Below are 22,900 nucleotides of genomic sequence, written 5' to 3'. Positions count from 1 at the left end.
AAACCTATAAGATAGGCGCCAAATGGCTCCTCAAACCAAGCTTGTGGTCGCCAAAACAGAATGTCTGGTTTCCATTTTGGGGCAAGACCGCTCTAAAGTCTTGTTTTTCCATTGATGAGCTATCAGTTAAACATTTGGCTTAGTTCAGAGGTCAACAACAACAGCAACAACATAATACAGTGGTACCTTGGTTTACGAACTTAATCCGTTCCTAGAGTTCATTCTTAAACCAAATCCGTTCTTAAACCGACGCACGCTTTCTCTAATGAGGCCTTCCATCATTTGGCTTCCGTTCATAGACAGAGGCAAAGTCTGCAAACCGGAGTTCGTTGTGGAGTTCGTAAACCGAATAGTTTGTTAACAGGACTGTTCGTAAACGGAAGTACCACTGTAGTAGTAGTAATAATAATAATAATAATAAATTATTTAAACTTTGCCCATCTGGCAGGGTTTCCCCAGCCACTCTGCGTGGTTCCCAACAGAACACTAAAAACAGAATAAAATTTCAAACATTAAAAACTTCCCTAAACAGGGCTGCCTTCAGATGTCTTCTAAAAGTCAGGTAGTTGTTCCTTGACATCTGATGGGAGGGCATTGTACAGGGTGGGCGCCACCACCGAGAAGGCCCTCTGCCTGGTTTCTTGTAACCTCACTTCTCGCAGTGAGAACTGCCAGAAGGCCCTCGGAGCTGGACCTCACAGAGTCCGGGCTGAATGATGGAGACGCTCCTTCAGGTATACTCAGGTATACCTCAGGTATAACCTTGAACTAGGTTAAGAGCTTTGAGAACTTAAAGAAGAACAGTCACTCAATCCAGGGACATTTTACATCTATACTGGCCTCTTCTGACCTCCTTTTCTTAATGGTGAAACAGACCATTCATAAGGTAGGAATTTCCGTCACAACTGTAAGCAGGGCAGTGGGGAAAGGGAAAACAACAATTCACTATAACATTGTCAATAGGCTGGGAGTGTCAGGCTGTAGGGTCTGCCACACTAAACAATTGAGTTCTTGCAAATGCAGAACAAGTATTATGGAAGCAATTCTGCCAATCAAAGCAGCCCAGGGGGCAGATGTGGGGCAAGGTGATCTCAACGCATGCCTTAACGAAAAACATTGTGGGTGCTTCTTAAGGAAGTATTCATTTTCTCCCCGCCCCCATCTAATCGATTGATGAACAACATTTAAAACAGCTAAGATTTCTGTATTCCTCTGCCAAACCCTGCTCACCCTTCTTACATACATTCAAGCCTGTCTCTGCAAACAGAAGCGATAGAAAATTGCCGGTCTTTTTGAAAAATGGCCCATATCCTGAATCCTGGCTTCTTGTTGGGCGTGATTAAGGAAAACCTTCCAGGTTTGCTTAAGGAATTCTTCTTCCTTGGGAAGAAAGGGACTCCTCCTTCCTCCCTTTCTTGCAGTAATTTTATTCATTTTCAGAAAAAGCTTGTACAAGATTTTGCAAAATATGAGAGTTCTCGCACAGGATCTGATGACAATGTGCATAGCCCCTGTACAGTTACAGATCTCTGTTGAACAAATGAAGGCGTAAAATAAAACCGAAGTAAATAAATTACAGGTACACAAGTGTCTGGAACTATTCATGACGGTTAAACAAGACATGGACCCTCTTTTCTGCCAGGGGAAAGTAATTAAAGGTTGGGTGGCCATGTGTCATGGGTGCTTTAGCTGAGATATGTCAGCCATATTTGTTTGTAGGGCAGGGGGTCCTTGGGCCTCCTCCTTGCTTTCTGGCCATGATCCCAGCTTCTCTTTCCCTCCCCCTGCAGAGATTTCTTCGGGATACCCATTCCAGGCCCTCCCGGCTTCTTTCAGAAGACACTACCCATACCTCCTCCAGCCAACGGCTGCCTCGGACGCAGATGGCTTGGCGCCTGACGTCCCTCTGCCCGCTGGAGACCCCGAGGGCATGGCCCTTTCCCCGGAGGTCAAGCCCACCCACCTCTCCCCGTCCAAAATCGTGAAGCCCATGCGGGTAGACGAAGAGGAGGAGGAGGAAGAAGAAGAAGAGGAGGAAGAGGAACCTCTGGAAGAACGAGTGAAGACAGAGCTGGAGCTGGACGCAAACCACGAGGGGGACATCTGCAAGCAGGACGTGGGAGCCCTGGACCTGGCGGCCTCCGTGGCTCGCCCGCTCCAGGACGTGGGTGGCCGAGGGCTCCTCATGTGCCACGGCAAGGCCTTGAGCAGCTTGAGGCATGAAGAAGAGGAAGAGGAAGAAGAAGCAGAAGCTCTTCAGGACTGCCAGCCTGTGTATGAAGCGATAGCCTGTCCTGCAGATCTGGAGAGCCAAGCAGAGGCTGCAGACGCCAACACTTGCCCCGTCCACGTCGACTACGAAGGTGCGTTGTTGCACCGGCCGGCCGAGCAGGCAGAGGAGCCATCGCTGTCCCTGGAGCTGCCTCACATCCGCTCTCCGCAAGGGAGGGAATTCCCCGTCCTCGTTCCGGAAGAGGAGCCACTCCCGGAGAGGCCCTGCTGTGGGAGCGAGCTGGTCTCCTGCCTCGTCTCAGCCCTGGATATCAAGCCGGAAGACCCCCTGGCTGGGATGAATGCCCTGGTGGCCGCGGCCGAGTTGCCCCAGGCGTGCCCACTGCTGGTGGGCGACAGCGTCGCCCAAGAGGCGGTGGTGAACCTGGAGGTGTCCTCTACCCTGTCGCCGGAACACACTTTCCTGCAAGGGATCACGCTGCTGAGCGAAATCGCCGAGCTGGAGCTGGAGAAGAGGAGGCAGGAGGCAGAAGGTGGGTTTGGGGGGGCAGAGGGCTGCGTTCCTTGCGCTGGAGAGAGAGAGAGAGGGCAAGGCACTCGCTGAACATTGCAGGACCTCAGTCTTGGTAAACATGCATGAGCTTGGACTGCAAAAGTCTGACTGGGGCCTCGTAGAGCTGAATGAGTTTCTGATGCTGCCTCTTTGCAGAGTCAGATCACTGGTCCATTTAGCCAGGATTGCCTCCTCTGACCTAGCAGACTCCAGAATCACAAGCAAGGGTCTTGCTCATTCCCAGGTGCCCAAGATGCTTTTTAACTGGGTTGAACTGGGGAGGGGGGGCTGCATAATGCAAAGCACTTTTTTTTGCCTCTGAGCCATGGCTCCTCTCGAAGGCAAGGTGCGTTTGGGGGTCCTGCTCAGGAACAAGGCCTGGGTCAGTGCAAGGAACTGGAGCGGCTATGCTCAAAGACACATGCGCTCTACAGCCTTACGAGGGAGTCAGGTATGTTTAGCCTGGACGACTGAGAGCTGACATGAGAGCCACCTTCAGATATCTGGAGGTCTGCCGCGTGGAGCAAGCTAGTTTTCTGCTGCTCCAGAAACCAATGTATTCAATTTACAAGGAAGGACTAAACATTAGGAATAACTTCCTGACACAGAGAGTCGTTCGACAGTAGAACTGACTCCCAAGAGAGGTGGTATCTTTCCTTGGAGGTTTTTAAGCAAAGCTTGGAAGGCCATCTGTCAGGGATTCCTTAGCTAAGATTTCAGGGGTTTTTATGATTGCTCTCCTTGGCCCCCCTCTTAACTGTTGATTCACTGTATGCCATGATTTGCTCTTACTGCTGAACTAGGTCAGTTACGGCTTTCTCAAACTATACTTTTCTAGGAATGGCCAGGGACCCACCTAGACCAGCTTCCTGTTCTTGCAGAGGCCTAGGAGATGCCCACAAGCAAGGCCTGAGCTCAACAGCTCTCTCTCCCCCCACTTGTAGTTCCCAGTCCCTGGTGTTCAGAAGCACGCTGCCTCCAGCAGTGGAGGTAGACTGTAGTAACTGCAGCTGGTAGCCATTGGTGCCTTTGTGCATCGTGGTACCCAAGAACCTCTTTTAAACCTGCGCAGGTCAGTGGCCACCCCTACGCATTCCTACGGAAGCTGTGGAATCCACTGCCATAGTTGAAGAAGCCCGCCATTCAGCTCTACTGAATGAACCTGGGATCTAGAGCTATGAAAAAGTGATAGGAAGTTCTCCCTGTGGTCCACTCCCCTCCCCCCAAAAAAATCCATGCGTTGTGCTTTGAAGAGGGCTTCCAGTTCTGGTTTGTTGCCAAACTGTAGTCGTGTCCCAAACCCAGGAGATCCGGGAGAGGGAATCTGAGCAAAGGCTGGGGACACACAGCCAAGTCATTATCTGGCTGTTTCATCCGAACCAGGCCATTGTGTGTTACGTGTGTGGCTTAGTCAAAACAAAAAAAATTCCTTCCAGTAGCACCTAAAGACCAACTAAGTTAGTTCTTGGTATGAGCTTTCATGTGCATGCACACTTCTTCAGATACACTGAAACAGAAGTCACCAGACCCTTCTATATCTTGGTGAGGTTGATGGACTTCCATTTCATGCGGCTCAATGTGGTGCCTTCCATAGTTCCAGTTACAGATAGGTAGCCGTGTTGGTCTGCCATAGTCAAAACCAAAAAAATTCCTTTTTTGTTTTTGTTTTTTTTGTTTTGACTATGGCAGACCAACATGGCTACCTATCTGTGTGTGGCTTAGGGCTGCCCCGTTTTCTCTGTGAACCTGAGACTTCTCCATCCTTCTAACTGAAGCCCAAACTGCCTCTCAAGCAGGTCTGGAGAGCTTTGCCGCCCGCCCGACCCTGGAGAGCCTGCTAGCTGCCAGCACTCAGATGCTCATGGAAGTCCTCTCGAACCCCTTCATGGACAGCTTGAAAAACATCCGCCTGCCCCGGGAACTGGATCCCAACAAAAAGTACAGCTGGATGCAGAAGAAAGATGAACCGGTGAGGAATTCTTTGCAGCTGACTTTGCTCTGAAAGGTGGCGGTGGGGGAGGCATCGGGTGGTGGCAGCAATAATAATAATAATAATAATACAATATATTTATTTATTTATACCCCGCCCATCTGGCTGGGTTTCCCCAGCCACTCTGGGCGGCTTCCAACAGAATATTAAAATACAATAACCTATTAAACATTAAAAGCTTCCCTAAAGAGGGCTGCCTTCAAATGTCTTCTAAAAGTCTGGTAGTTGTTGTTCTCTTTGACATCTGATGGGAGGGTGTTCCACAGGGCAGGAGCCACTACTGATAAGGCCCTCTGCCTGGTTCCCTGTAACTTGGCTTCTCGCAGTGAGGGAACCGCCAGAAGGCCCTCGGCGCTGGTCCTCAGTGTCTGGGCTGAACGATGGGGTGGAGACGTTCCTTCAGGTATACTGGGCTGAGGCTGTCTAGGGCTTTAAAGCTCAGCACCAACACTTTGAATTGTGCTTGGAAACGTACTGGGAGCCTGTGTAGGTCTTTCAGGACCGGTGTTATATGGTCTCAAGGAGCTCTGTGGGTGAGTGGGAGAACTCTCTGAGTGACAAGATGCAGCTGAAGCAAGAGAACCTTTTGAATTATTTTGTTGTTGTTTTTGTTGTTGTTCAAATTTATATACCGCTGTCACCCAGAGATAACAGAGCAGTTTGCAACATGAAAACAACACGCATAACAACAATAACAGAAATACTTCCCCTCTCCCCCAGTAATTAGCCAAAGCCCTGGGAAAAGACGAGTGTTTTCACTTGGCACCTACAGATGTGTAATGAGGGTGCCAGGTGAGCCTCCATGGGGAGAGAATTCCTCAAATGTGGAGCCACTGCAGAAAAGGCCCCGTTCTTATGTTGCCACGCTCCAGACCTCTCATGGAGGAGGCATGAAGAAGGACCTCAGAGGACGACCACAGTCTCTTAGGCCGTTGAGCACTTTAAAAGTTAACACAAGCACATGATGTGGACTCTAGAAGCAAACTGGCAACTTGAAACAAAATAAAAAAAATCCCTTCCAGTAGCACCTTAAAGACCAACTAAGTTAGTTCTAGGTATGAGCTTTCGTGTGCATGCACACTTCTTCAGATGCATGCACACGAAAGCTCATACCTAGAACTAACTTAGTTGGTCTTTAAGGTGCTGCTGGAAGGAATTTTTTTATTTTGTTTTGACTATGGCAGACCAACACGGCTACCCATCTGTAACTGGCAACTTGAAGTCACTCGCGCAGACTCAGTGTGTCATATGCTCTGAGCATCCTGCCCATTGCCCATTGAGCTTCGAAGTGAACCACATCCTCAGGGCCTGCAAGACGGAGCTGTTCTGCCAGGCTTTGGGGCAGGGTGCAGTCTGACTTACTTTCTTTGGTATAAAACAAACCTGAAGGAGACCCCCAACCTGCTCACAGGTCCTTGTATGATCAGTGGAAACAGATGGTCCTGGCAAGTATGAACCCCTCTCAATTCCAACCTGATCATTGCCACCTGCCCAGATTTTAACTTGTCTGAATTAATTTTAAGATGTATTTTAATAAATTGATGCCCGTTTTTATGCATATCATGTTGTTTTTATGATGTTAGCCGCTCTGAGCCCAGCCTCAGCCAGGGAGGGCAGGATACAAATAAAAAATTACAGTCATACCTTGGGATGAATACGCTTCAGGTTGAGCATTTTTGCGTTGCACTCTGTGGTGACCCGGAAGTAACAGAACGCGTTACTTCCGGGTTTTGCCGCTCGTACATGCACAGATGTTCAAAATGACGTCATGCGCGGAAGCGGCAAAACGCGACCCGCAGGCATGTGTTACATTCGCTTCAGGATGCGAATGGGGCTCCGGAACGGATCCCGTTCGCATCCAGAGGTACCACTATATTATTATTATTATTATTATTATTAGTTGCAGATGAGTCCGTGTTGTCGTCTGAGCTGCCCTCTCACCATTGCCCTCACTATCCTCTCTTCTTCTTCTTCTTCTTCTTCTTCTTCTTCTTCTTCTTCTTCTTCTTCTTCTTCTTCTTTTCCTGCCTCCCTTCCTGCCGCATCCCCAACTCTTCTCCTCTCAGATGCACTCCATCAAGTCGGCCATCGAGAACATGGATCCCATGGAGCTGGACTTCAGGATGAGGCTGGCCGAGCTGCAGAGGAGGTACAAGGAGAAGCAGCGCGAGCTGGTGAAACTGCAGCGGCGGAGAGACTCAGAGTAAGTGGCCGCGGAGGAGCCCCCCACGGCCTTCGACGGCTGCCTGGTTGGCGCCGCTGTCCCTAGACTCTCCTCCTTGGCTTTCCTCGTTCTCCTCTTGGTGGCATCTGTTATCGGTGTGCTTTGAACTGAGCTTTGCAAAAACGTCGAGAGCATGGCTTCATGACTTGTGGAGGTGGCCTTGAGCGCTCTCCATGTTTTGGATTCGCGGTGGCCTTCCTGGAGGCGTCAGATCTGAGCATAGGGCAGCTTTAGATGTTTGGTGATGGATCTAGCTGGCTTTTGGCAGTCTCCTTCCCGTTTCTTCCTCTCTTTCTTTTGACGACTTATTTTATTTTTGATGCCTGTGTCGCTTTTGGTTAACAGCCCAGCCTGTGGTTTCTTTTAAGGGAAAAGCATGAGGAGAAAAGTAGAAGCTTGTCCAGACGAGGCCCAGGAAGGCCCAGGAAGAGGAAGCATGGACCGAGCGCAGTGCCGCCCCCTATGGAGAGAGGGAAGAGGGACAGCAGGAGCGGAAAGTAAGGCTGGACTGCGGGGAAAGCCGTGGGCAGCAGGGTCTCTTCAGCTCTCTCTCTCTCTTGCGCGCACACACACGCTCTCTTCCAGCACAGGGCTGAGTCGGCAGGTGCATGCATCTCGGAGGAGGGCTGCCGCGCAAGGCGCCCATGGCTTGTGGCCGCAGAGTGTGGCAGAAAGGGGTGGGCTGCTGCCACACATGGAGGGGACGCTGGATGAGCAAAGCGGGGGCGGGGGAGAAGTTGTTTTGGATGCTGAACAGCAGAGCAGCACACAAGACAAGGCCACTTGCTTATTGGTGGGGCCCTGATCCTGGCAGTGGCCTCTGCGCACTGTCGCCATTGTAGATCTGTGTAGAAGATCCCTGGGTCCTGTCCAGGACACTGATTCTTCTTTTCCTTCTGTCTACGCTCCCGAATGGAGTATTTGTTTAAAAATTGCTTCGCCTCTGCTTAGGAGTCTGTTACTAGAAGTGCAGCGGTTTTAAGGAATCCTGCTTGACATGGCAAACTAAGGCTGGTCTTACTTTCCTTGAGTCTTTTGCCAAGACGGAGCCTTAATGGCTCTGCCAAGGGCTTAGCAGGCAATGTGGGTGTTCAGCTCCTCCTCTCTCCCTCGGTCTCTCTCTCCTCCTCTTCCTCTCTTGCTGTTTGTCCAGTGTGTCTTTGCAAATCTCCGTCTCTTTGTAACCCTCTTCGTCTGCTTAGCTGGTTTGGGAATCATGGGGAAATTGCTGCTATCTGGGGCTTGTGTAAGTGTGTTTGATGTGTACAGTGGTCCCTTGGTTCTCAAACTTAATCCGTTCCGGAAGTCCGTTCCAAAACCAAAGTGTTCCAAAACCAAGGCACGCTTTCCCATAGAAAGGAATGCAAAATGTGCTAATCCGTTCCAGACTTTTAAAAGCAACCCCGAAAACAGAAATTTAACATGAATGGGTAACGAGGCCATTGATCCATAAAACGAAAGCAATCAACAATGTACTGCAGTCACACAATCTGCCAATCATCAGTAGCTGAACTGCGTTCTGCACAGTCACAAAAACAGAAGGAGCCGCAAAAACAAGAATGCAAAATAAATAGCAAAAACAGACAGATCTCAGCATAACACTGAAATTGGAAGTGTAACACTCAAAGCGGAGTACGTTCGGCTTCCGAATAAAGTTTGCAAACCGGAACACTTGCTTCCGGGTTTGCAGTGTTCAGGTTCCAAGTTGTTCAAGTACCAAGGCGTTTGAGAACCAAGGTACTGCTGTATATGTCTGTGTGGACAAACATGATGGGAATCTTAAAAGAAGCCACATTCGGCATCGAGAGGGTCTGGAATTATCTGTTTCCTTAAAGGCAGAATACCGAATTTGGCTATCCAGAACCATGTGTGTTGCTGCACAGATCCTTTACTTCCTCCTCCACTATTCCATCCCGCTTAGCTCAAGACTGTTGATTCATTCATTTATTTGGAGTGTTTACACCTAGCCTGCTCACCAAAGTTCTCAAGGCGGCTTACGATATATTTTAAATTCGTTAAAAATAGTCAAGAGCTACTAGGGGAAGGGGAATGTCTGCAGTACGGCCGCATCTGATATGCACTTATGTTGCGAGATTTCAAATCTACGGGGTTGAAGGCTGGCTGGAACCCCTCAGCCTCAGTGTGGGGACAGCACCCAGACAGGGCCAAGCCTGCCGCTCTCCTCCCTCTGGGCCTGGGATGCTCCCCCAAGATCTCGCGGGAACTTGGGTGGCCTTTCAAAATCTAGTGACAGCATCAGATGCTTGCACAGGGTTTCAGTTCCAAGTGTGTGAGTATGCACTGTTTCATACCTTGGTTTTGGAACAGCTTAGTTCCTGAGCGTTTTGGCTCCCGGACGCCGCAAACCTGGAAGTGACGATTCCGGTGTGCAAACTGTTTTTGGAAGCTGAACGTCCGGCGGGGCTTCCGCAGCTTCCGGTTGGCTGCAGGAGCTTCCTGCAGCCAATCAGAAGCCGCGCTTTGGTTTCCAAACGTTTTGGAAGTTGAACGGACTCCTGGAATGGATTCCGTTCGACTTCCAAGGTACGACTGTATTTGCAAAAGTCTTGGAACTGAAAACACACACACACCCCGTAAGATGCGATTGCACGATATGCAGAGGGCCTGCAACTTACGCTCGCCTGTACTTAACATGATTGCAGCTTTGTGAGGATGGTGGTAAAACTAAATAATTGGAGAATAGGGGGACATGCACCATGGAAAAAATGCTTTTTAAGAGGCCGATAAAACCTATTTCCAGCAAAGACGTGCGGGGGCTCTGGGGCCCTGTTCAGGGAAGTTTTAATGTGTGACTTTTTAATGTATTTTTAAGCTTTGTTGGAAGCCGCCCAGAGTGGCTGGGGAAACCCAGCCAGATGGGTGGGGTGCAAATAATACGTTATTATTATTATTATTATTATTATTATTATTATTATTATTATTATGCAAACATCCCAGAGCCCATTTAAGTGATATGGAGGGCAAAACCTGCTCTGGATAGGTAGGAATGTCTGTGTGTATTTCTGGTGGTTTTTATACAATTTTGCCTTTGTGCGTGGACCTCGGAACTGAACCCCCCCCCCCCATACATGGTGGGTGGACACACCGTGTGCTTTTTGGTGTATATGTGGAGCCCTTAGAACTGAACCCATATCTTGTAAGATAGGGTTGTACGTTATATAAATTACTCCTTAGTTTGTAGATTTCCCCAGTGCCCCCTTGCAGCTGAATCTGGCTTGGAAAGCTGCCCCCCCCCAAAGAAAAGAAACTGCTGGTGGGTCTCAGGATAGTTTCAAGACTCCCCAGACATAACTCCACATAACTCCATCCTGATTTCAAACATCGTGACATAGCGATATACATCACGATGTTTAGCTGGTGATAATAATAAATAACTAATAATACATTTTTATTTATACCCCGCCCTTCCTGGTTCAGAAAACCGGGCTCAGGGCGGCTAACAACAAATTTAAAACAATTGATGCAACAAAAACCAGCATAAAATACAGTATAAAATGTAACAATAAATTCAGAATTCAAAAATCAGTTTAGGGGGGAAATCCATTCAATAAAAATTAGATGATCACCAGGGCTAGCTGGCTAAATTAGTCCTATTTGGTCCAGCGAGGAGGTCAGGGGAGAATTAGCTGTGGGATCCCAGAGCGGGTAATCTTCATAAAAAGGGGAGGGGGAGGGAAGGAAGGGGAATAAAAGATCAGGCTAAGTTCCAATTGAAAGCCAGGCCCTGCGGAAGGAAGTTAAATACTGCAGGGCCCTAGTCTCATGGGACAGAGCATTCCACCAGGTGGGAGCCATCACTGAGAAGGCCCTGGCCCTGGCGGAGGATAATATCACAGTGTTGAAAACCAGATATTGCCCAGCTCTACCCATGTGGCCTCAGATCTCCAAGCTCCCACTCTGCCGCTGAATTCCTGGGCCTGGGCAGGTCTCGTATGAACATAATCCTGGCCCAGAAATATATATAGTTTGTATCCATTCTGTGCAGATGCAACAATGGGTACCGAATGCTGAATTAAAACATCTTGAGAATGTATGTACAGAGAGAGTTTCTGTAGACTTTCAAAGTCTGGAGGTGTGTAAATGCCTGGTGGAATCTTGAAAGTCAGAGCAGGGGTTGTTTGTTCATTTGCAGTATTTCTAGACTGCCTTTCAACATCTGGCTGCCTTCCCAATTTCAGTATATCAGGGGTGGGGTGGGGGGTGGAGAGCAGAGTCCCCCTTGCCCCTCCCCTGTGACTAGCAAAAGCCAAATAAACAGAGAATCGGCTGTTCTTGATGGTGCAAGATTCTGATTGTTTTCACCAGAGAACTTTTAATTGCCGTTTCAAAGCGCCAAGGACATACTGTCCTGGGAGTGGCTGAACTTAATTACGGATCAGGTCCCTGCAGAATGTCTTGCTGCTCCCTGCTACCTCAGAACAGAGTTGTGCTGTGCTAAATTTAAGCAGTTGGATTGGAATAACATTTGCAAGAATGTGATTTATTTATTTTCTGCAGAATTTCTTCCTGAGGCACAATTTATTGAATTAGGCTTGCCTCTCCTTGGGATTTTTGCTCCCGGGGTGCCATAAACCAACGCCTCTGGCGGAGCCCCTTGTTCCTTTGCTGCAACAGCTGCCAGCCAGCTCTCCATTGACAAAATAATTGGGGAATCAGGTAGGTAGCTATGTGGTTCTGACGCAGTTGAAATATATATAAAAATTGTCCAGTAGCACCTTAGGTAAAAGTAAAGGTACCCCTGACCGTCGTAGACGACTCTGGGGTTGCGGCATGCTCTCGCTCTATAGGCCGAGGGAGCTGGTGTTTGTCCGCAGACAGCTTCCAGGTCATGTGGCCAGCATGACTAAGCCGCTTCTGGCAAACCAGAGCAGCGCACGGAAACGCCGTGCTAGGTTGGCAGGAGCAGGGACCGAGCAACGGGAGCTCACTCCGTCACAGGGGTTTGAACCGCTGACCTTCTGATCGGCAAGCCCAAGAGGCTCAGAGGTTTAGACCACAGAGCCACCTGCGTCCAACCTTTTACCTCTCATATAGGTAAAGGTAAAGGAACCCCTGACCTTTAGGTCCGGTCGTGGCCAACTCTGGGATTGCGGCGCTCATCTTGCTTTACTGGCCGAGGGAGCCGGCATACAGCTTCCAGGTCATGTGGCCGGCATGACTGAGCCGCTTCTGGCGAACCAGAGCAGTGCATGGAAACGCCATTTACCTTCCCGCTGGAGTGGTACCTATTTATCTACTTGCACTTTGGCGTGCTTTCGAACAGCTAGGTGGGCAGGAGCCGGGACCCAGCAACAGGAGCTCACCCCATTGTGGGGATTCGAACCGCCGACCTTCTGATCGGCAAGCCCTAGGCTCTGAAGAAGTGTGCCCAAGAGTGGCTGGAAAAAGAAAGCGGCAAAGGATGAAATCAAAATTGCACAGAAGGGCGCTGTTCTATGTAACAACCACAAAAAGTGCTACAAAGTGGGCTTTTCTCCCCTGGAGATTTCTAAGTAGGGGGGCACCCCCATCTGTCAGAGATTTTATAGTTGAGGTTCCTGAATTGCAGGGGTTTGGACTCAGTGACCCTTCAGGGATACCCCACATCTCTTTATTTACAGTGGTACCTCGATTCTCAAACTTAATCCATTCCAGAAGTCTGTTCCAATACCAAAGTGTTCCAGAACCAAGGCGTGCTTTCCCATAGAAGGGAATGCACAACGGATCAATCTGTTCCAGACTTTTAAAAACAACCCCTAAAACAGCAATCTAACATGAATTTTACCGTCTAACGAGCCCATTGATCCATAAAATGAAAGCAACAATCAATGTACTGTACTGTAAAATAAATAAGGCAACATTGTAGATGATAAAAATTAAAATTACTTTTTTTCTTACCTGCACCGATGATAGTCGTTGCTTGGATGGGGGGCTTTTATCCATTTCCGCAGTCACACAATCAGTCAATCAGTAGCTGGACTGGGTTCCACACAGTTACAAAAACAAACTCACCGAAAGAGCCTTAAAAACGCAAAATAAATAGCAAAAACAAAAGCGCCAAACTTAATCTGTTCCGGAAGTCCGTTTATCTTCCGAAATGTTCAAAAACCAAGGCGTGGCTTCTGATTGGTTCAGCGCCTGGAAACAATAGCTGACAGCCGCATTGGACGTTTGGCTTCCAAAAAACTATTGAAAACTGGGACACTTCTGGGCTTTTGGCGTTTGAGGACCAAGGTGTTTGAGAACCAAGGTGCCACTTAATATGATTCTATGGCTGTAACAAGGCTATATTGACAAGGTGATGATCTTTCCGATCAAGTAAGACAAAATACCATTGCAATTGCAAAGTGTGAATTTCAGCAAGGGTCCAACTCAACTGTTCTATGCCTCTAGCCTTTACCTTCCTTTTGCCCTCAACTTTGCAGAAACACAGAGCGACGTCTCCATGACTTCCCATCCCGCCGGAGGTACCGAATGTCGTAAATAACCACCGCACCCTTGTTTTTAGGAACTCTCTAGCCACAGCCCTCCCGTCACTCTTACTGGTTGCCACCAAAGCGCCAGATCCCAAGGGGAATCTACAGTTTGTCTCCCGTGACCCTGCGAGGGAAGGTAAAGGGAGGTCCGCTCACCAAATATTTTCTGTCTGGCTTCCAGGCTGAGCAAATCCTTGCTGCTCTCCGAAGACTCTGAGGCTGGCGAAGGAACCAGGAAAAGGCACAGGGGCCTCATCCTTGAAGAGGACGATGCAGAGAGCAGGAGCGGGAAGCTGAGAGGACGGAATCGCAGCTGGGATGAGCAGGACATGCTGGCAAACTTCTCCAGCGAGGTTGGTTGCTAATAATTTTTATTATTATTTAAACCCCGTCTATCCGTCTTGGTTGCCTCAGTCACTCTGGGTGGCTTCCAGCACATACAACAACAAAAAGTGAAACAATTAAAATTTCCCGATTCAGGGCTGCCTTCAGATGTCTTCTAAAAGTCAGATAGTTGTTTATTTCCTTGACATCAGCTGGGAGGGCATTCCACAGGGTGGGCGCCACCACCGAGAAGGCCCTCTGCCTGGTTCCCTGTAACCTCGCTTCTCGCAGTGAGGGAACCGCCAGAAAGTCCTTGGAGCTGGACCTCAGCATCCGGGCAGAACGATGGGGGTGGAGACGCTCCTTCAGGTCTACTGGGCAGAGGCCATTTAGGGCTTTCAAGGTCAGCACCAACACTTTGAATTGTGCTTGGAAACGTACTGGGAGCCAGTGTAGGTCTTTCAGGACCGGTATTATGTGGTCTCGGCAGCCACTCCCAGTCACCAGTCCAGCTGCTGCATTCTGGATTAGTTGTAGTTTCCGAGTCACCTTCAAGGTAGCCCCACGTAGAGCGCATTGCAGTAATCCAAGCAGGAGATAACCACAGAATGCAGCACTCTGGTGGGACAGTCCGCAGGCAGGTAGGGTCTCATCCTGCGTACCAGATGGAGCTGGTAGACAGCTGCCCTGGACACAGAATTGACCTGCACCTTCATGGACAGTTGCGTGTCCAAAATGTCTCCCAGGCTGCGCACCTGGTCCTTCCGGGGCACAGTTAGCCCTTTCAGAACCAGGGAGGACAAGGCTCCTTGCTGACCATTACCCGTCTTCCTTGGCGAAGTGTACATGTTCTCAGGCCATGTGGGTTTTTGGGCGAGGTCCAGTAGGAGTGGCAGGTACCATGCATGAGCCGTGCCCAAGTACATGCCCCAAAATTCCCCGTGATGCTCTTTTGTCCCATGACCGACATCTAAGGGTTCCTCAGTGAGGAAAGGTTGTCTCGAAGGCAGAAAGTTCAAAAGTCGCCTCAGTGTAGTCAGAAGGGCCAAACTGGAGACGTCTGTGCCACGAATTCACCCGTGCCCCGTTGCGTTTCCTCCTTTCTTTCGCCAGCTGAAGATTAAGAAGAAGAAGCTGGCGTCCGAGCAGGAGCAGCTGGTGAGCAAGCTTGACAAAGCGCTCTCCTTGGGAAGGCACAGCAAGCTGAAATCCCCTTTTAAGTTTTCCGACGGCTCGGCGGGGAGGCCGAGAAATGGCGGCTGTTACGGCGGCAGATACGCGTCTCCCCACGAGGCCTTGCTGGGCAGGGACGAGAAGAGGAGCTTGGCCGAAACGCTGAGCTACTCGCTGAAAGACCCCAAAGAAGGTAAAAACAAAATGGCTGCCAAAATGAAGAAGATGGAGGTGGGGCTAAAGCTCAAGGGTCACTTGAAGGCATCCATTTCACCAGCAATATCCGAAGCTAGCAGTTATTCGTACAGTAAGTAACTTGGTTATTTCTGCTCTTCCTCAGCTGTTGCGTTTCTGATGGGCTTCGCAAAGGTTTAATCCTGCTTCATCCAACCTGCTGCCCTCTGGATGTTTTTGGACTGCTGCCCCCTTGACCCATGATGGCCGGGGCTGATGGGAGATGCAGTCCATCAGCCTTTGGAGGGCACCAGGCTGGGGAATATTGGATCAACTTCTTTGGGCTCACAGTGGCAGCGACAGAGCCCTGCTTCACCACGGGGGTGTGGGCAAATAGATCGAGGGACGATCAGACCAGAGGGATCTTAGAAAGGAGTTCCATCAGGATGTCCAATGGATTTCCGTTCAGCATTTGGCATGCTGGAGAGAACTGTGAATGGCGATCGGCCGCCATCTTGCCTCTGGATCCCCACTGATGGGGATCCGTGGTGAGAGACAAAGGCTGCTTTCCGTCTCTGCCTGTGTGCTTCTCAGAGCATGGTGGGGAGGGCAAGAGAGATCTATAGGCTGATCCCACAATCCGTGCCGCATGGGACCAACGGCTCTCCAAATGTCGTTGGACTCCAGTTCCCAGCAGCTCCAGCCACGCAGGGCCCAACAGTGACATGACAGAAATTTAGGGAATGTTGCCCGGCAAGGAGAAAGAGGACAAGGAACCGATTTTCTCCCTCTCTCATAACTCTAAAACATTCAACGAAGCTGAACGTTGGAAGATTCAGGACAGAGAAAAGGAAGTCTTTCCTCACGCAGTGCAGTTAAACTGTGGAACTCCTTCCCACAAGACGCAGGGATGGCCACCAATTTGGACAGCTTTAAAAGAGGATCGGACAAATTCACGGAGGGGAAAGGGCTCTTGATGGCTACTAGCCACTGGCTGGAAACCACAGGAGGGGAGAGTTATTCTTGTGCTCGGACCCTGATTGCAGGTTTCCCACAGGGACCTGCTTGGCCGCTGTGAGAACAGGATTCTGGACAAGATGGGCCAGGGTCCTGCTCCAGCTGGGTCTTCTGACGTTCTTCATATTGAGAAATGGTGGCCGTTGGAGTCCCACAATGTCCACAGGGCCACGAATTCCTGATTGCTGCCCTTTTGAATTCTGTAGACTCTTCTTCTACAGCGGAACCTTGGTTGTTGAACGTAATCCGTTCTGGAAGATCATTTGACTTCCGAAATGTTTGACAACTGAGGATCAAAGGGCTGTGGGCAAAATCCATTGGAAAAAATGGAGAAACACACATCGGAAGCCCTTTGACTTCTGAATAGCGTTCGAAAATGGAAGCATTCACTTCCGGGTTGTAGGTGTTCGGTTCCGAATTGTTCGGCTTCCGAAGCGCTCAACAGACGAGGTTCCGCTGTATAGGTGAAGTTCCTTGCTTACAAATATACTGCCTAAACATTCATACATTCCTGGGCTGGGGCAGTTTCTTCTTCGAACTTTCTGAATCCCACACCATTCCAGTACTGCCACGTGAATTGTTTGAGAAAATGGCGCATTGTCTCCCCACATTGGCGCCATCAACCACCATTTGCACGTGAAAGAACCATGCAGTGTCCCCACATGGTGGTTTTTCACAGAAATTACTAGAACAGTGTGGGATACAGATGTGTGTAGCATCAACACAACTCCCTCAGCAATCTAGGAGCCAAGCGTTGGTCCTGAAGAACATTTTGCTTCACACCCGCAACAGATAGGTAGTCAAGGTTCTCCTTGCCTTCTCCAATGGCGTGCAGCCAAACGGAAGCGAGGAATAATAGTTTTACTATTTATACCTCGCCTGTCTGTCTGGGCTGCCCCAGCCAATCGGGGCGGCTGGTGGGTTCCTTCTCCCTCTGCAAATTATTCTGTCACCTTGTTTTGAACACTCCACCAAATTAATTACGTTGGCTGCAGATACAGACTCTGAGGAAGACGAGGGATCCCTGAAGGACGAGTGGTCTTCTCACGGCTCCAGAACGAGACCCCCCAGCCTGTACGGTGTGGTGCCCCCCAAGAGCGGCCGAATCGCCGGAGGAGGCCTCAGGGCGGCAGCCAAGAAGGGCATCTGTGCCGCCAGGACTCTCAAATCTAAACTGGCCGCCACGGCAAGCAAGAAGCCGCAGTTTTGCTTGCTTCCCGGAGAGGGGTCTTCCTTCAGCGATTCTTCAGAGGACTCGTTCGATCAAGGTTACTAGATTATAACAAACCAAACAAAGCGTCCGTGTTTGAGTGAATGAGGGGAGTGTTGGCAGCAGGGAGAGGGGCTCCGGCCGACCATCTTGGTCCTCATGGTGCTTTTGTTGATATTCTTTTTTGCAAAACAACAACATCTGCTTGTGTCACTAGCTCTTATTATTATTATTATTACAGTGGTACCTTGGTTCTCAAACTTAATCTGTTCCAGAAGTCCGTTCCAAAACCAAGGTGCGCTTTCCCAAAATGGGTGAATCTTCTCCAGAGTTTTAAAAGCAACTCCTAAAACTGAACATTTTACTGTCTAATGAGACCATGGATCCATAAATCAACAATGTACTGCAGTCACACAATCAGTAGCTGAACTGAGTTCCGCACTGTCACAAAAACAAAACGAAAAGAGCCGCAAAAACAAACAAGCATGCAAAATAAATAGCAAAAACAGACAGACCTCAGCGTAACACTCAAAATAGAAGTATGACACTCAAATTGGAAGTATAACACTCAAAACGGACCATGTTTGGCTTCCGAAAAAAGTTCACAAACCGGGTTTGCAGCGTTCGGGTTCCAAGTTGTTTGAGTACCAAGGAGTTTGAGAACCGAGGTACCCCTGTATTTTATTACTGACTCGCTCTTCTAAGAGCTCTAAGATCCCTTGGAGCGTTTAGCCTTTGCTGTCCACCCCGACCCTTCCCAAATCTGTTCCTTTCCTTTTTTTTAACCCTCCATCTCTTCCCGCCATCGCTGTTGTTGTATGTGGTTCTTCTTTGCTTTTTTTTTGCATGTGTTAGAGGTCTTGGGAGGAGGTTTGTAACTTAGATGCCATGTTGTGTGGGAGTGCCCCCTCGATGTCTGTACTGCAATTTGGTACCAAGCTTTCTATTAAAAGTATCCAGTTTGTATTTAACTAAACCAGTCTGCCTCGTCTCTCTTACTGCATCTCTCGCTAGTGGGGGTGTGTGTTATTTTAGCTTGCTGCTTCTTCGCCCCATTCCGCTGTCCCCTCATCGCTCCCGAAGACTTAGCACCAAAGAAAAAGAGAGAACTAACAAAATTGTGGCGTTCTTTGTATTATTCAAATATCCCTGGCTTGCAGATTCTCTGAAGGTGCTTTGTTTTCCAGGAGGAAAAGCACATTATGCATCAATCTCTCCTCTCCCCCCCCCCCACTCCAAAACACAGCTTGTCATGTTCTGCACAGATTATTCCACAGTGGGCTGCTTCCCCAGCCCCCAGCCCCCCCCCGCATATTCACTTTTAATAAAGGAAGAAAGACGTAGTTTGGGAAAAGAAAAAAGAAATGATTAAGCTTAGTAATTTTTGCTTCTAAAAATGGCTTAATTCTATAAAATGAAACCGATTTTTCTTTGTCAGTTTCAATTGGGCTCTAATAATTTTTAAGGCTTCCCTCCACCCCTATTAATTCTGCTTTTTGAAAATTAAATAAATAAAGCAGGTTATGAATATTTCAGACCTTGCAACAGATTTACAGGAGCAAAGGAATTACTTAATATGAGATCAGTGTAGAGGGAGAGATCTGAATGCAATGCCTTGGGGGGAAAACAGCAATTTTATTAGTGCTCTTTGCTCCTTGGCAAAGAGGGAAGGAGGGAGGGAGGGAGGGAGAAAGAAAGAAGGAAGGAAGGAAGGAAGGAAGGAAGGAAGGAGGGAAGGAAAGAAAGAAAGAAAGAAAGAAAGAAAGAAAGAAAGAAAGAAAGAAAGAAAAAGGGGTGAAATGAGAAATGCTTGGGACTAGGCTGCTAGACCACAAGGGTCCCTGCCCCCTCTTCTTCCCGATTTTAGAGCAACTCATTCAATAATTGTAACAGGGAAAGGTCATTGGAGAGAGACCTCAATTTTGGATCCCACAAGGACTAGCAAGAGGGTAGAGGGAGATGTAGAATGCAGCTGTTACCTTCAAAGGAAAGACTTTATCTGATGAGCTGGGTTCAAATCCTACTTGTGGTCATTGAGGGACTATTTTTGGTGCTCGATCCTCCTTTTAATCCAGTTCTGCTGCCTTCCCCACCCCCACCCTAGCTGTCAATGTTTTCCTTTTTTTAAGGGAAATTCCCTTATTCCGAATAGGATTCCTCGCAAGAAAAGGGAAAAGTTGACAGCTATGACCCCCCCACCCTCAATCCAAGTTTGCTCTCTTCTGGAATAGAAAACTATAAAATGGGGTTGCAGAAGCACGAAATCAATGGCAGCATTGAAGAACCCTAATAATTTTTTTTTAAGCAATTGAGAGAAAAGATGGAACCCGAGGGGGAGGGCTTTCCAGGAAAGATATCTAATGTAACTTCTATTAAGCTGCAACCCTGTGCACACTTACCTGAAAGTGAGCACCACTGACTACAAGGGGAATGGCTTTTAAGTAAGTGTTTCTTGGCTCGCGCTGTAAATGTTCCTTTTCCTGTTCCGTAGTTTAGCACTAGCTCGTCTCCTTGCCCCATAAGCTGTCTTTTTGCAAGGCTTTTTAAAGTAAACCTCGAACCTTGGAGAAATCTATTCCCTCCTTTTTTTAAAAAAAGAAATTTCGTTTAATCTTTGCTCTGGAGGATGAAATATAGAATTTGCTCTAAAGCAGGAATCACCCAAACTCAGCCCTCCAGATGTTTTGGGACTACAACTCCCATCATCCCTAGCTAACGGGATCAGCGGTCAGGGATGATGGGAGTTGTAGTCCCAAAACATCTGAGGGCCGGGTTGAGGGGTGGCTGCTCTAAAGTGTCAAAAAAATAATAATTCCCTGTTTTCCTTTGACTTCTTTGCCCCCAAACGTCTTCCCGGCTAGGGTTTTGGGGGGAACGAGAGATGAAGAGAGAGGACTTCTCGCCACCACCAAAATAACAACAATAATAAAAATTAGGTGTTGGTTCCGTGATGAAAACAGAACTCTTGAAATGTGCATTATTGGCGTAATCTTGGTGGGGAGGGGAGGGAGGGAGGGAAGAGTGCTTTACGACGAGGGATATTTGGGTAGCGACATTTCTAATGGCTTTCCCTGATTTTACTAAAACCATGAATTAACCTCAGCTTTTCTAGCATTGCTCACTTTCTCCTTGCAGCCCCTCTGCCCCTGACCCCTCCCCATGGCGCTTTCCATGTCTGTGTCGGTCCCTCGCATTTGTTCTCGCGCTCCGCTCAAGAGGCAAAGCGATTGGCTTGGAGCAGGGCAGGCGCTCTGCAGCGAAAGGTCCCTAAACCTTGTTATGTAGGTAGGCAAAAAACACTTTTGTTCCCCCTTTTGACGTCCTCTTTGAACCTCGGCAGCCTCGTGGTCTTTTCGGTTTTTGATGACAAAAACACTGAAATTTTCTGGTTCCCCCCCACCCGTCCTTCTCTTTCATAAAAAGTAAAGCATGCCCATTTCGATTCCCGCAAGGAACATTTGCGAACAGCTGGCTGTTTCTTGCTGAGGGCTCCAGAAAAAGCGACAATTATTAGGGGGGGGGCGGGTTATGATCTGTTGCGAACGTTTCCACCCGAGGCAACGTGAGAATGGAGAAAGTTTTTCGGGAACAAAGGATATCCCTCGAGGGAAAACGTGAGACCTCCTTTGCCGGCCTCGTTTTATACGCCCCTCGGAAGATTCCTACTTACCCAACGCACAAAAATTGAGTGAGGATTTCTGCTTCCCTGCCCTTTGAATGAGAACTAGGCCAATGTCCTAAAAAAAGATGAACTCCAGTAGCGCCAACTTCTTTGCTTGGAAAGTAGGTCGGTGCCTGCAAGGCGGAAACTCGGATTCTCGCAGAGGAGCTCTGTGGCCATGTTTGCATGTCGCAACAGAATCACAGAATTGTGGAGGTGGAAGAGACACCAAGGGTCATTTAGCCCACCCCATTACGGAACTCGAACCCATGACCCAATGAGCTTCATCATGGCCCAGTAGGGGAGATTTGAACCCTGGTGTCTCCCAGGCCCTAGTCTGACCCTTTAACCTCCGCACCCCACTTGCTTGTAATTATTATATTATAGTAAATATTATGTTCACTTCTAGAGACAAAATAATAATAGCAATGCCACCATCTGAAACAGAGTTAATAATATAATAACAGTGATTATTATTATTATTCTTGTAGCTGATGGAAAGTCTATTTCTGGAGTCGGCAGTATGTAAACGCAAATGGAAAAATAACAGAGGCTTGTTATGCCTTCTGCAAATGCGTGTAAGACTCTGAAAGGAAAACCCCAAAGTTACTGGAATTTGGACCGGCCAATTTAAAACCAGATGTGGAGGACCCCATAGCTGTCTAACGTCTGCCTGCACTTAGCCAGCTTTGTACACTGCAAGTCTGCTTGGCTCTGTGATGAAACCGTCCTGTCTTTGCCGCAATATCAATGCCAAATTAATCTTCCGTGTGCATTGCTCGCCCTCCGCTTCCCTCATCCCGCACCCCTTGTTGCATTTATGTGGTGACTTAACAAATGTCTGTCTGTCGCTTGACCAAACTTTTGCTTCCCTTATTTTTGGTGCTCTGTCGGGGGGGGGGGGAAGCTATCAAAAGCGGATTTTGGTCGTGATGGTACCGCAAAAAAAGGTGTCCTCTTCAACGAGGGTGACTTTTAGCACATCTATGTGTTACGTTGACTTTTTAGCTTATCTTACAGTGGCTTTTAGCTACCCTGAGGATCCTTTTTGGAGTACGATGCTGTTGGCCACTTGCTGGAGATGCTGTAGCTGTGGGTTGGGATAGATGGCCTTTGGGGGTTCCCTTTCCAGTGCTGGTTTCTATTTTAGAATGCGAAATAACAAAAATAGATCAACGTTCAGGATACTTCCATAAAGTTTTGGGCCACTCATTCAGCAATCCAGTGTGTGTGTGTGTGTGTGTGTGTGTGTGTGTAGATAAGCCTTACTAAAATAAACTCCCAGTTTGTATCATTTGAAATCCACACTAAGCGAGCAGTTTTTGGAGGTGCAGCTGTCCTGTAAGCTTTCAGCAGCAGCTACGAAACTCAACGCAGGTCACTCACAACTTGCGCAGCGGTTAAAATTTAAATCACTAGTCATTAAGACTTGATTTAAATCATTATTATTATTTTACAGAAAGACTCATTCTTGCTGATATAATCTTAATATTTACAACCAGATGAAGGTTTCATTTCTGGAGTAATAAATTTTCAGAGTAGTTTTTACAGTTCTGTCAAAAATTACTGATGTGGTTATACTATTAGAAATACATAGACCGATAATTATGAAATTATTGAGAGGTTTAATAAGTTAGCTGTTTTTGTTTGGACAAACTTTTCTGCTGCGCTTTATTGGAAGGAGAAAAATAATAATTAATAACAATGTAAACAATTTATTTAACTGAAACAATAACATTATAGCATATATATCCCTGTTTGTTAACTGATGGGGGGAGGGCAGTGTTAGCCCAGAGTTGTTGGCCTTCTCTTGCCCTATAACTCCTCGTGAGTCTCCTCTCTCTCCTGAGCCCCTCTTCTAGCTAA

At 48.1% G+C, this 22,900-nt stretch overlaps 1 protein-coding gene across 4 annotated transcripts in view; it reads left to right on the top strand.

Moving 5' to 3' along the window:
- TNRC18 (trinucleotide repeat containing 18) overlaps window positions 1–22,900 on the top strand; it is a 129,114-nt gene that overhangs the window by 77,813 nt on the left and 28,401 nt on the right. For 3 of the 4 annotated variants that reach the window (XM_083711202.1, XM_083711200.1, XM_083711199.1), the window contains exons 9-15: window positions 1,791–2,765; window positions 4,582–4,754; window positions 6,842–6,978; window positions 7,368–7,496; window positions 13,657–13,828; window positions 14,913–15,279; window positions 17,159–17,431. In XM_083711202.1, coding sequence (XP_083567328.1) covers window positions 1,791–2,765; window positions 4,582–4,754; window positions 6,842–6,978; window positions 7,368–7,496; window positions 13,657–13,828; window positions 14,913–15,279; window positions 17,159–17,431 — 2,226 coding nt within the window. The remainder of the gene's footprint in view (window positions 1–1,790; window positions 2,766–4,581; window positions 4,755–6,841; window positions 6,979–7,367; window positions 7,497–13,656; window positions 13,829–14,912; window positions 15,280–17,158; window positions 17,432–22,900) is intronic. The other variant, XM_083711201.1, reaches the window with a different exon arrangement.

This window comes from Podarcis gaigeae (assembly GCF_964106915.1).
Source record: "Podarcis gaigeae genome assembly, chromosome: 14".
In the NCBI taxonomy this organism is placed as follows: Eukaryota; Metazoa; Chordata; class Lepidosauria; order Squamata; family Lacertidae; genus Podarcis; species Podarcis gaigeae.
The sequence above is the reverse complement of the archived record's forward strand: the minus strand, read 5'-3'. Positions and strand labels throughout refer to the sequence as shown.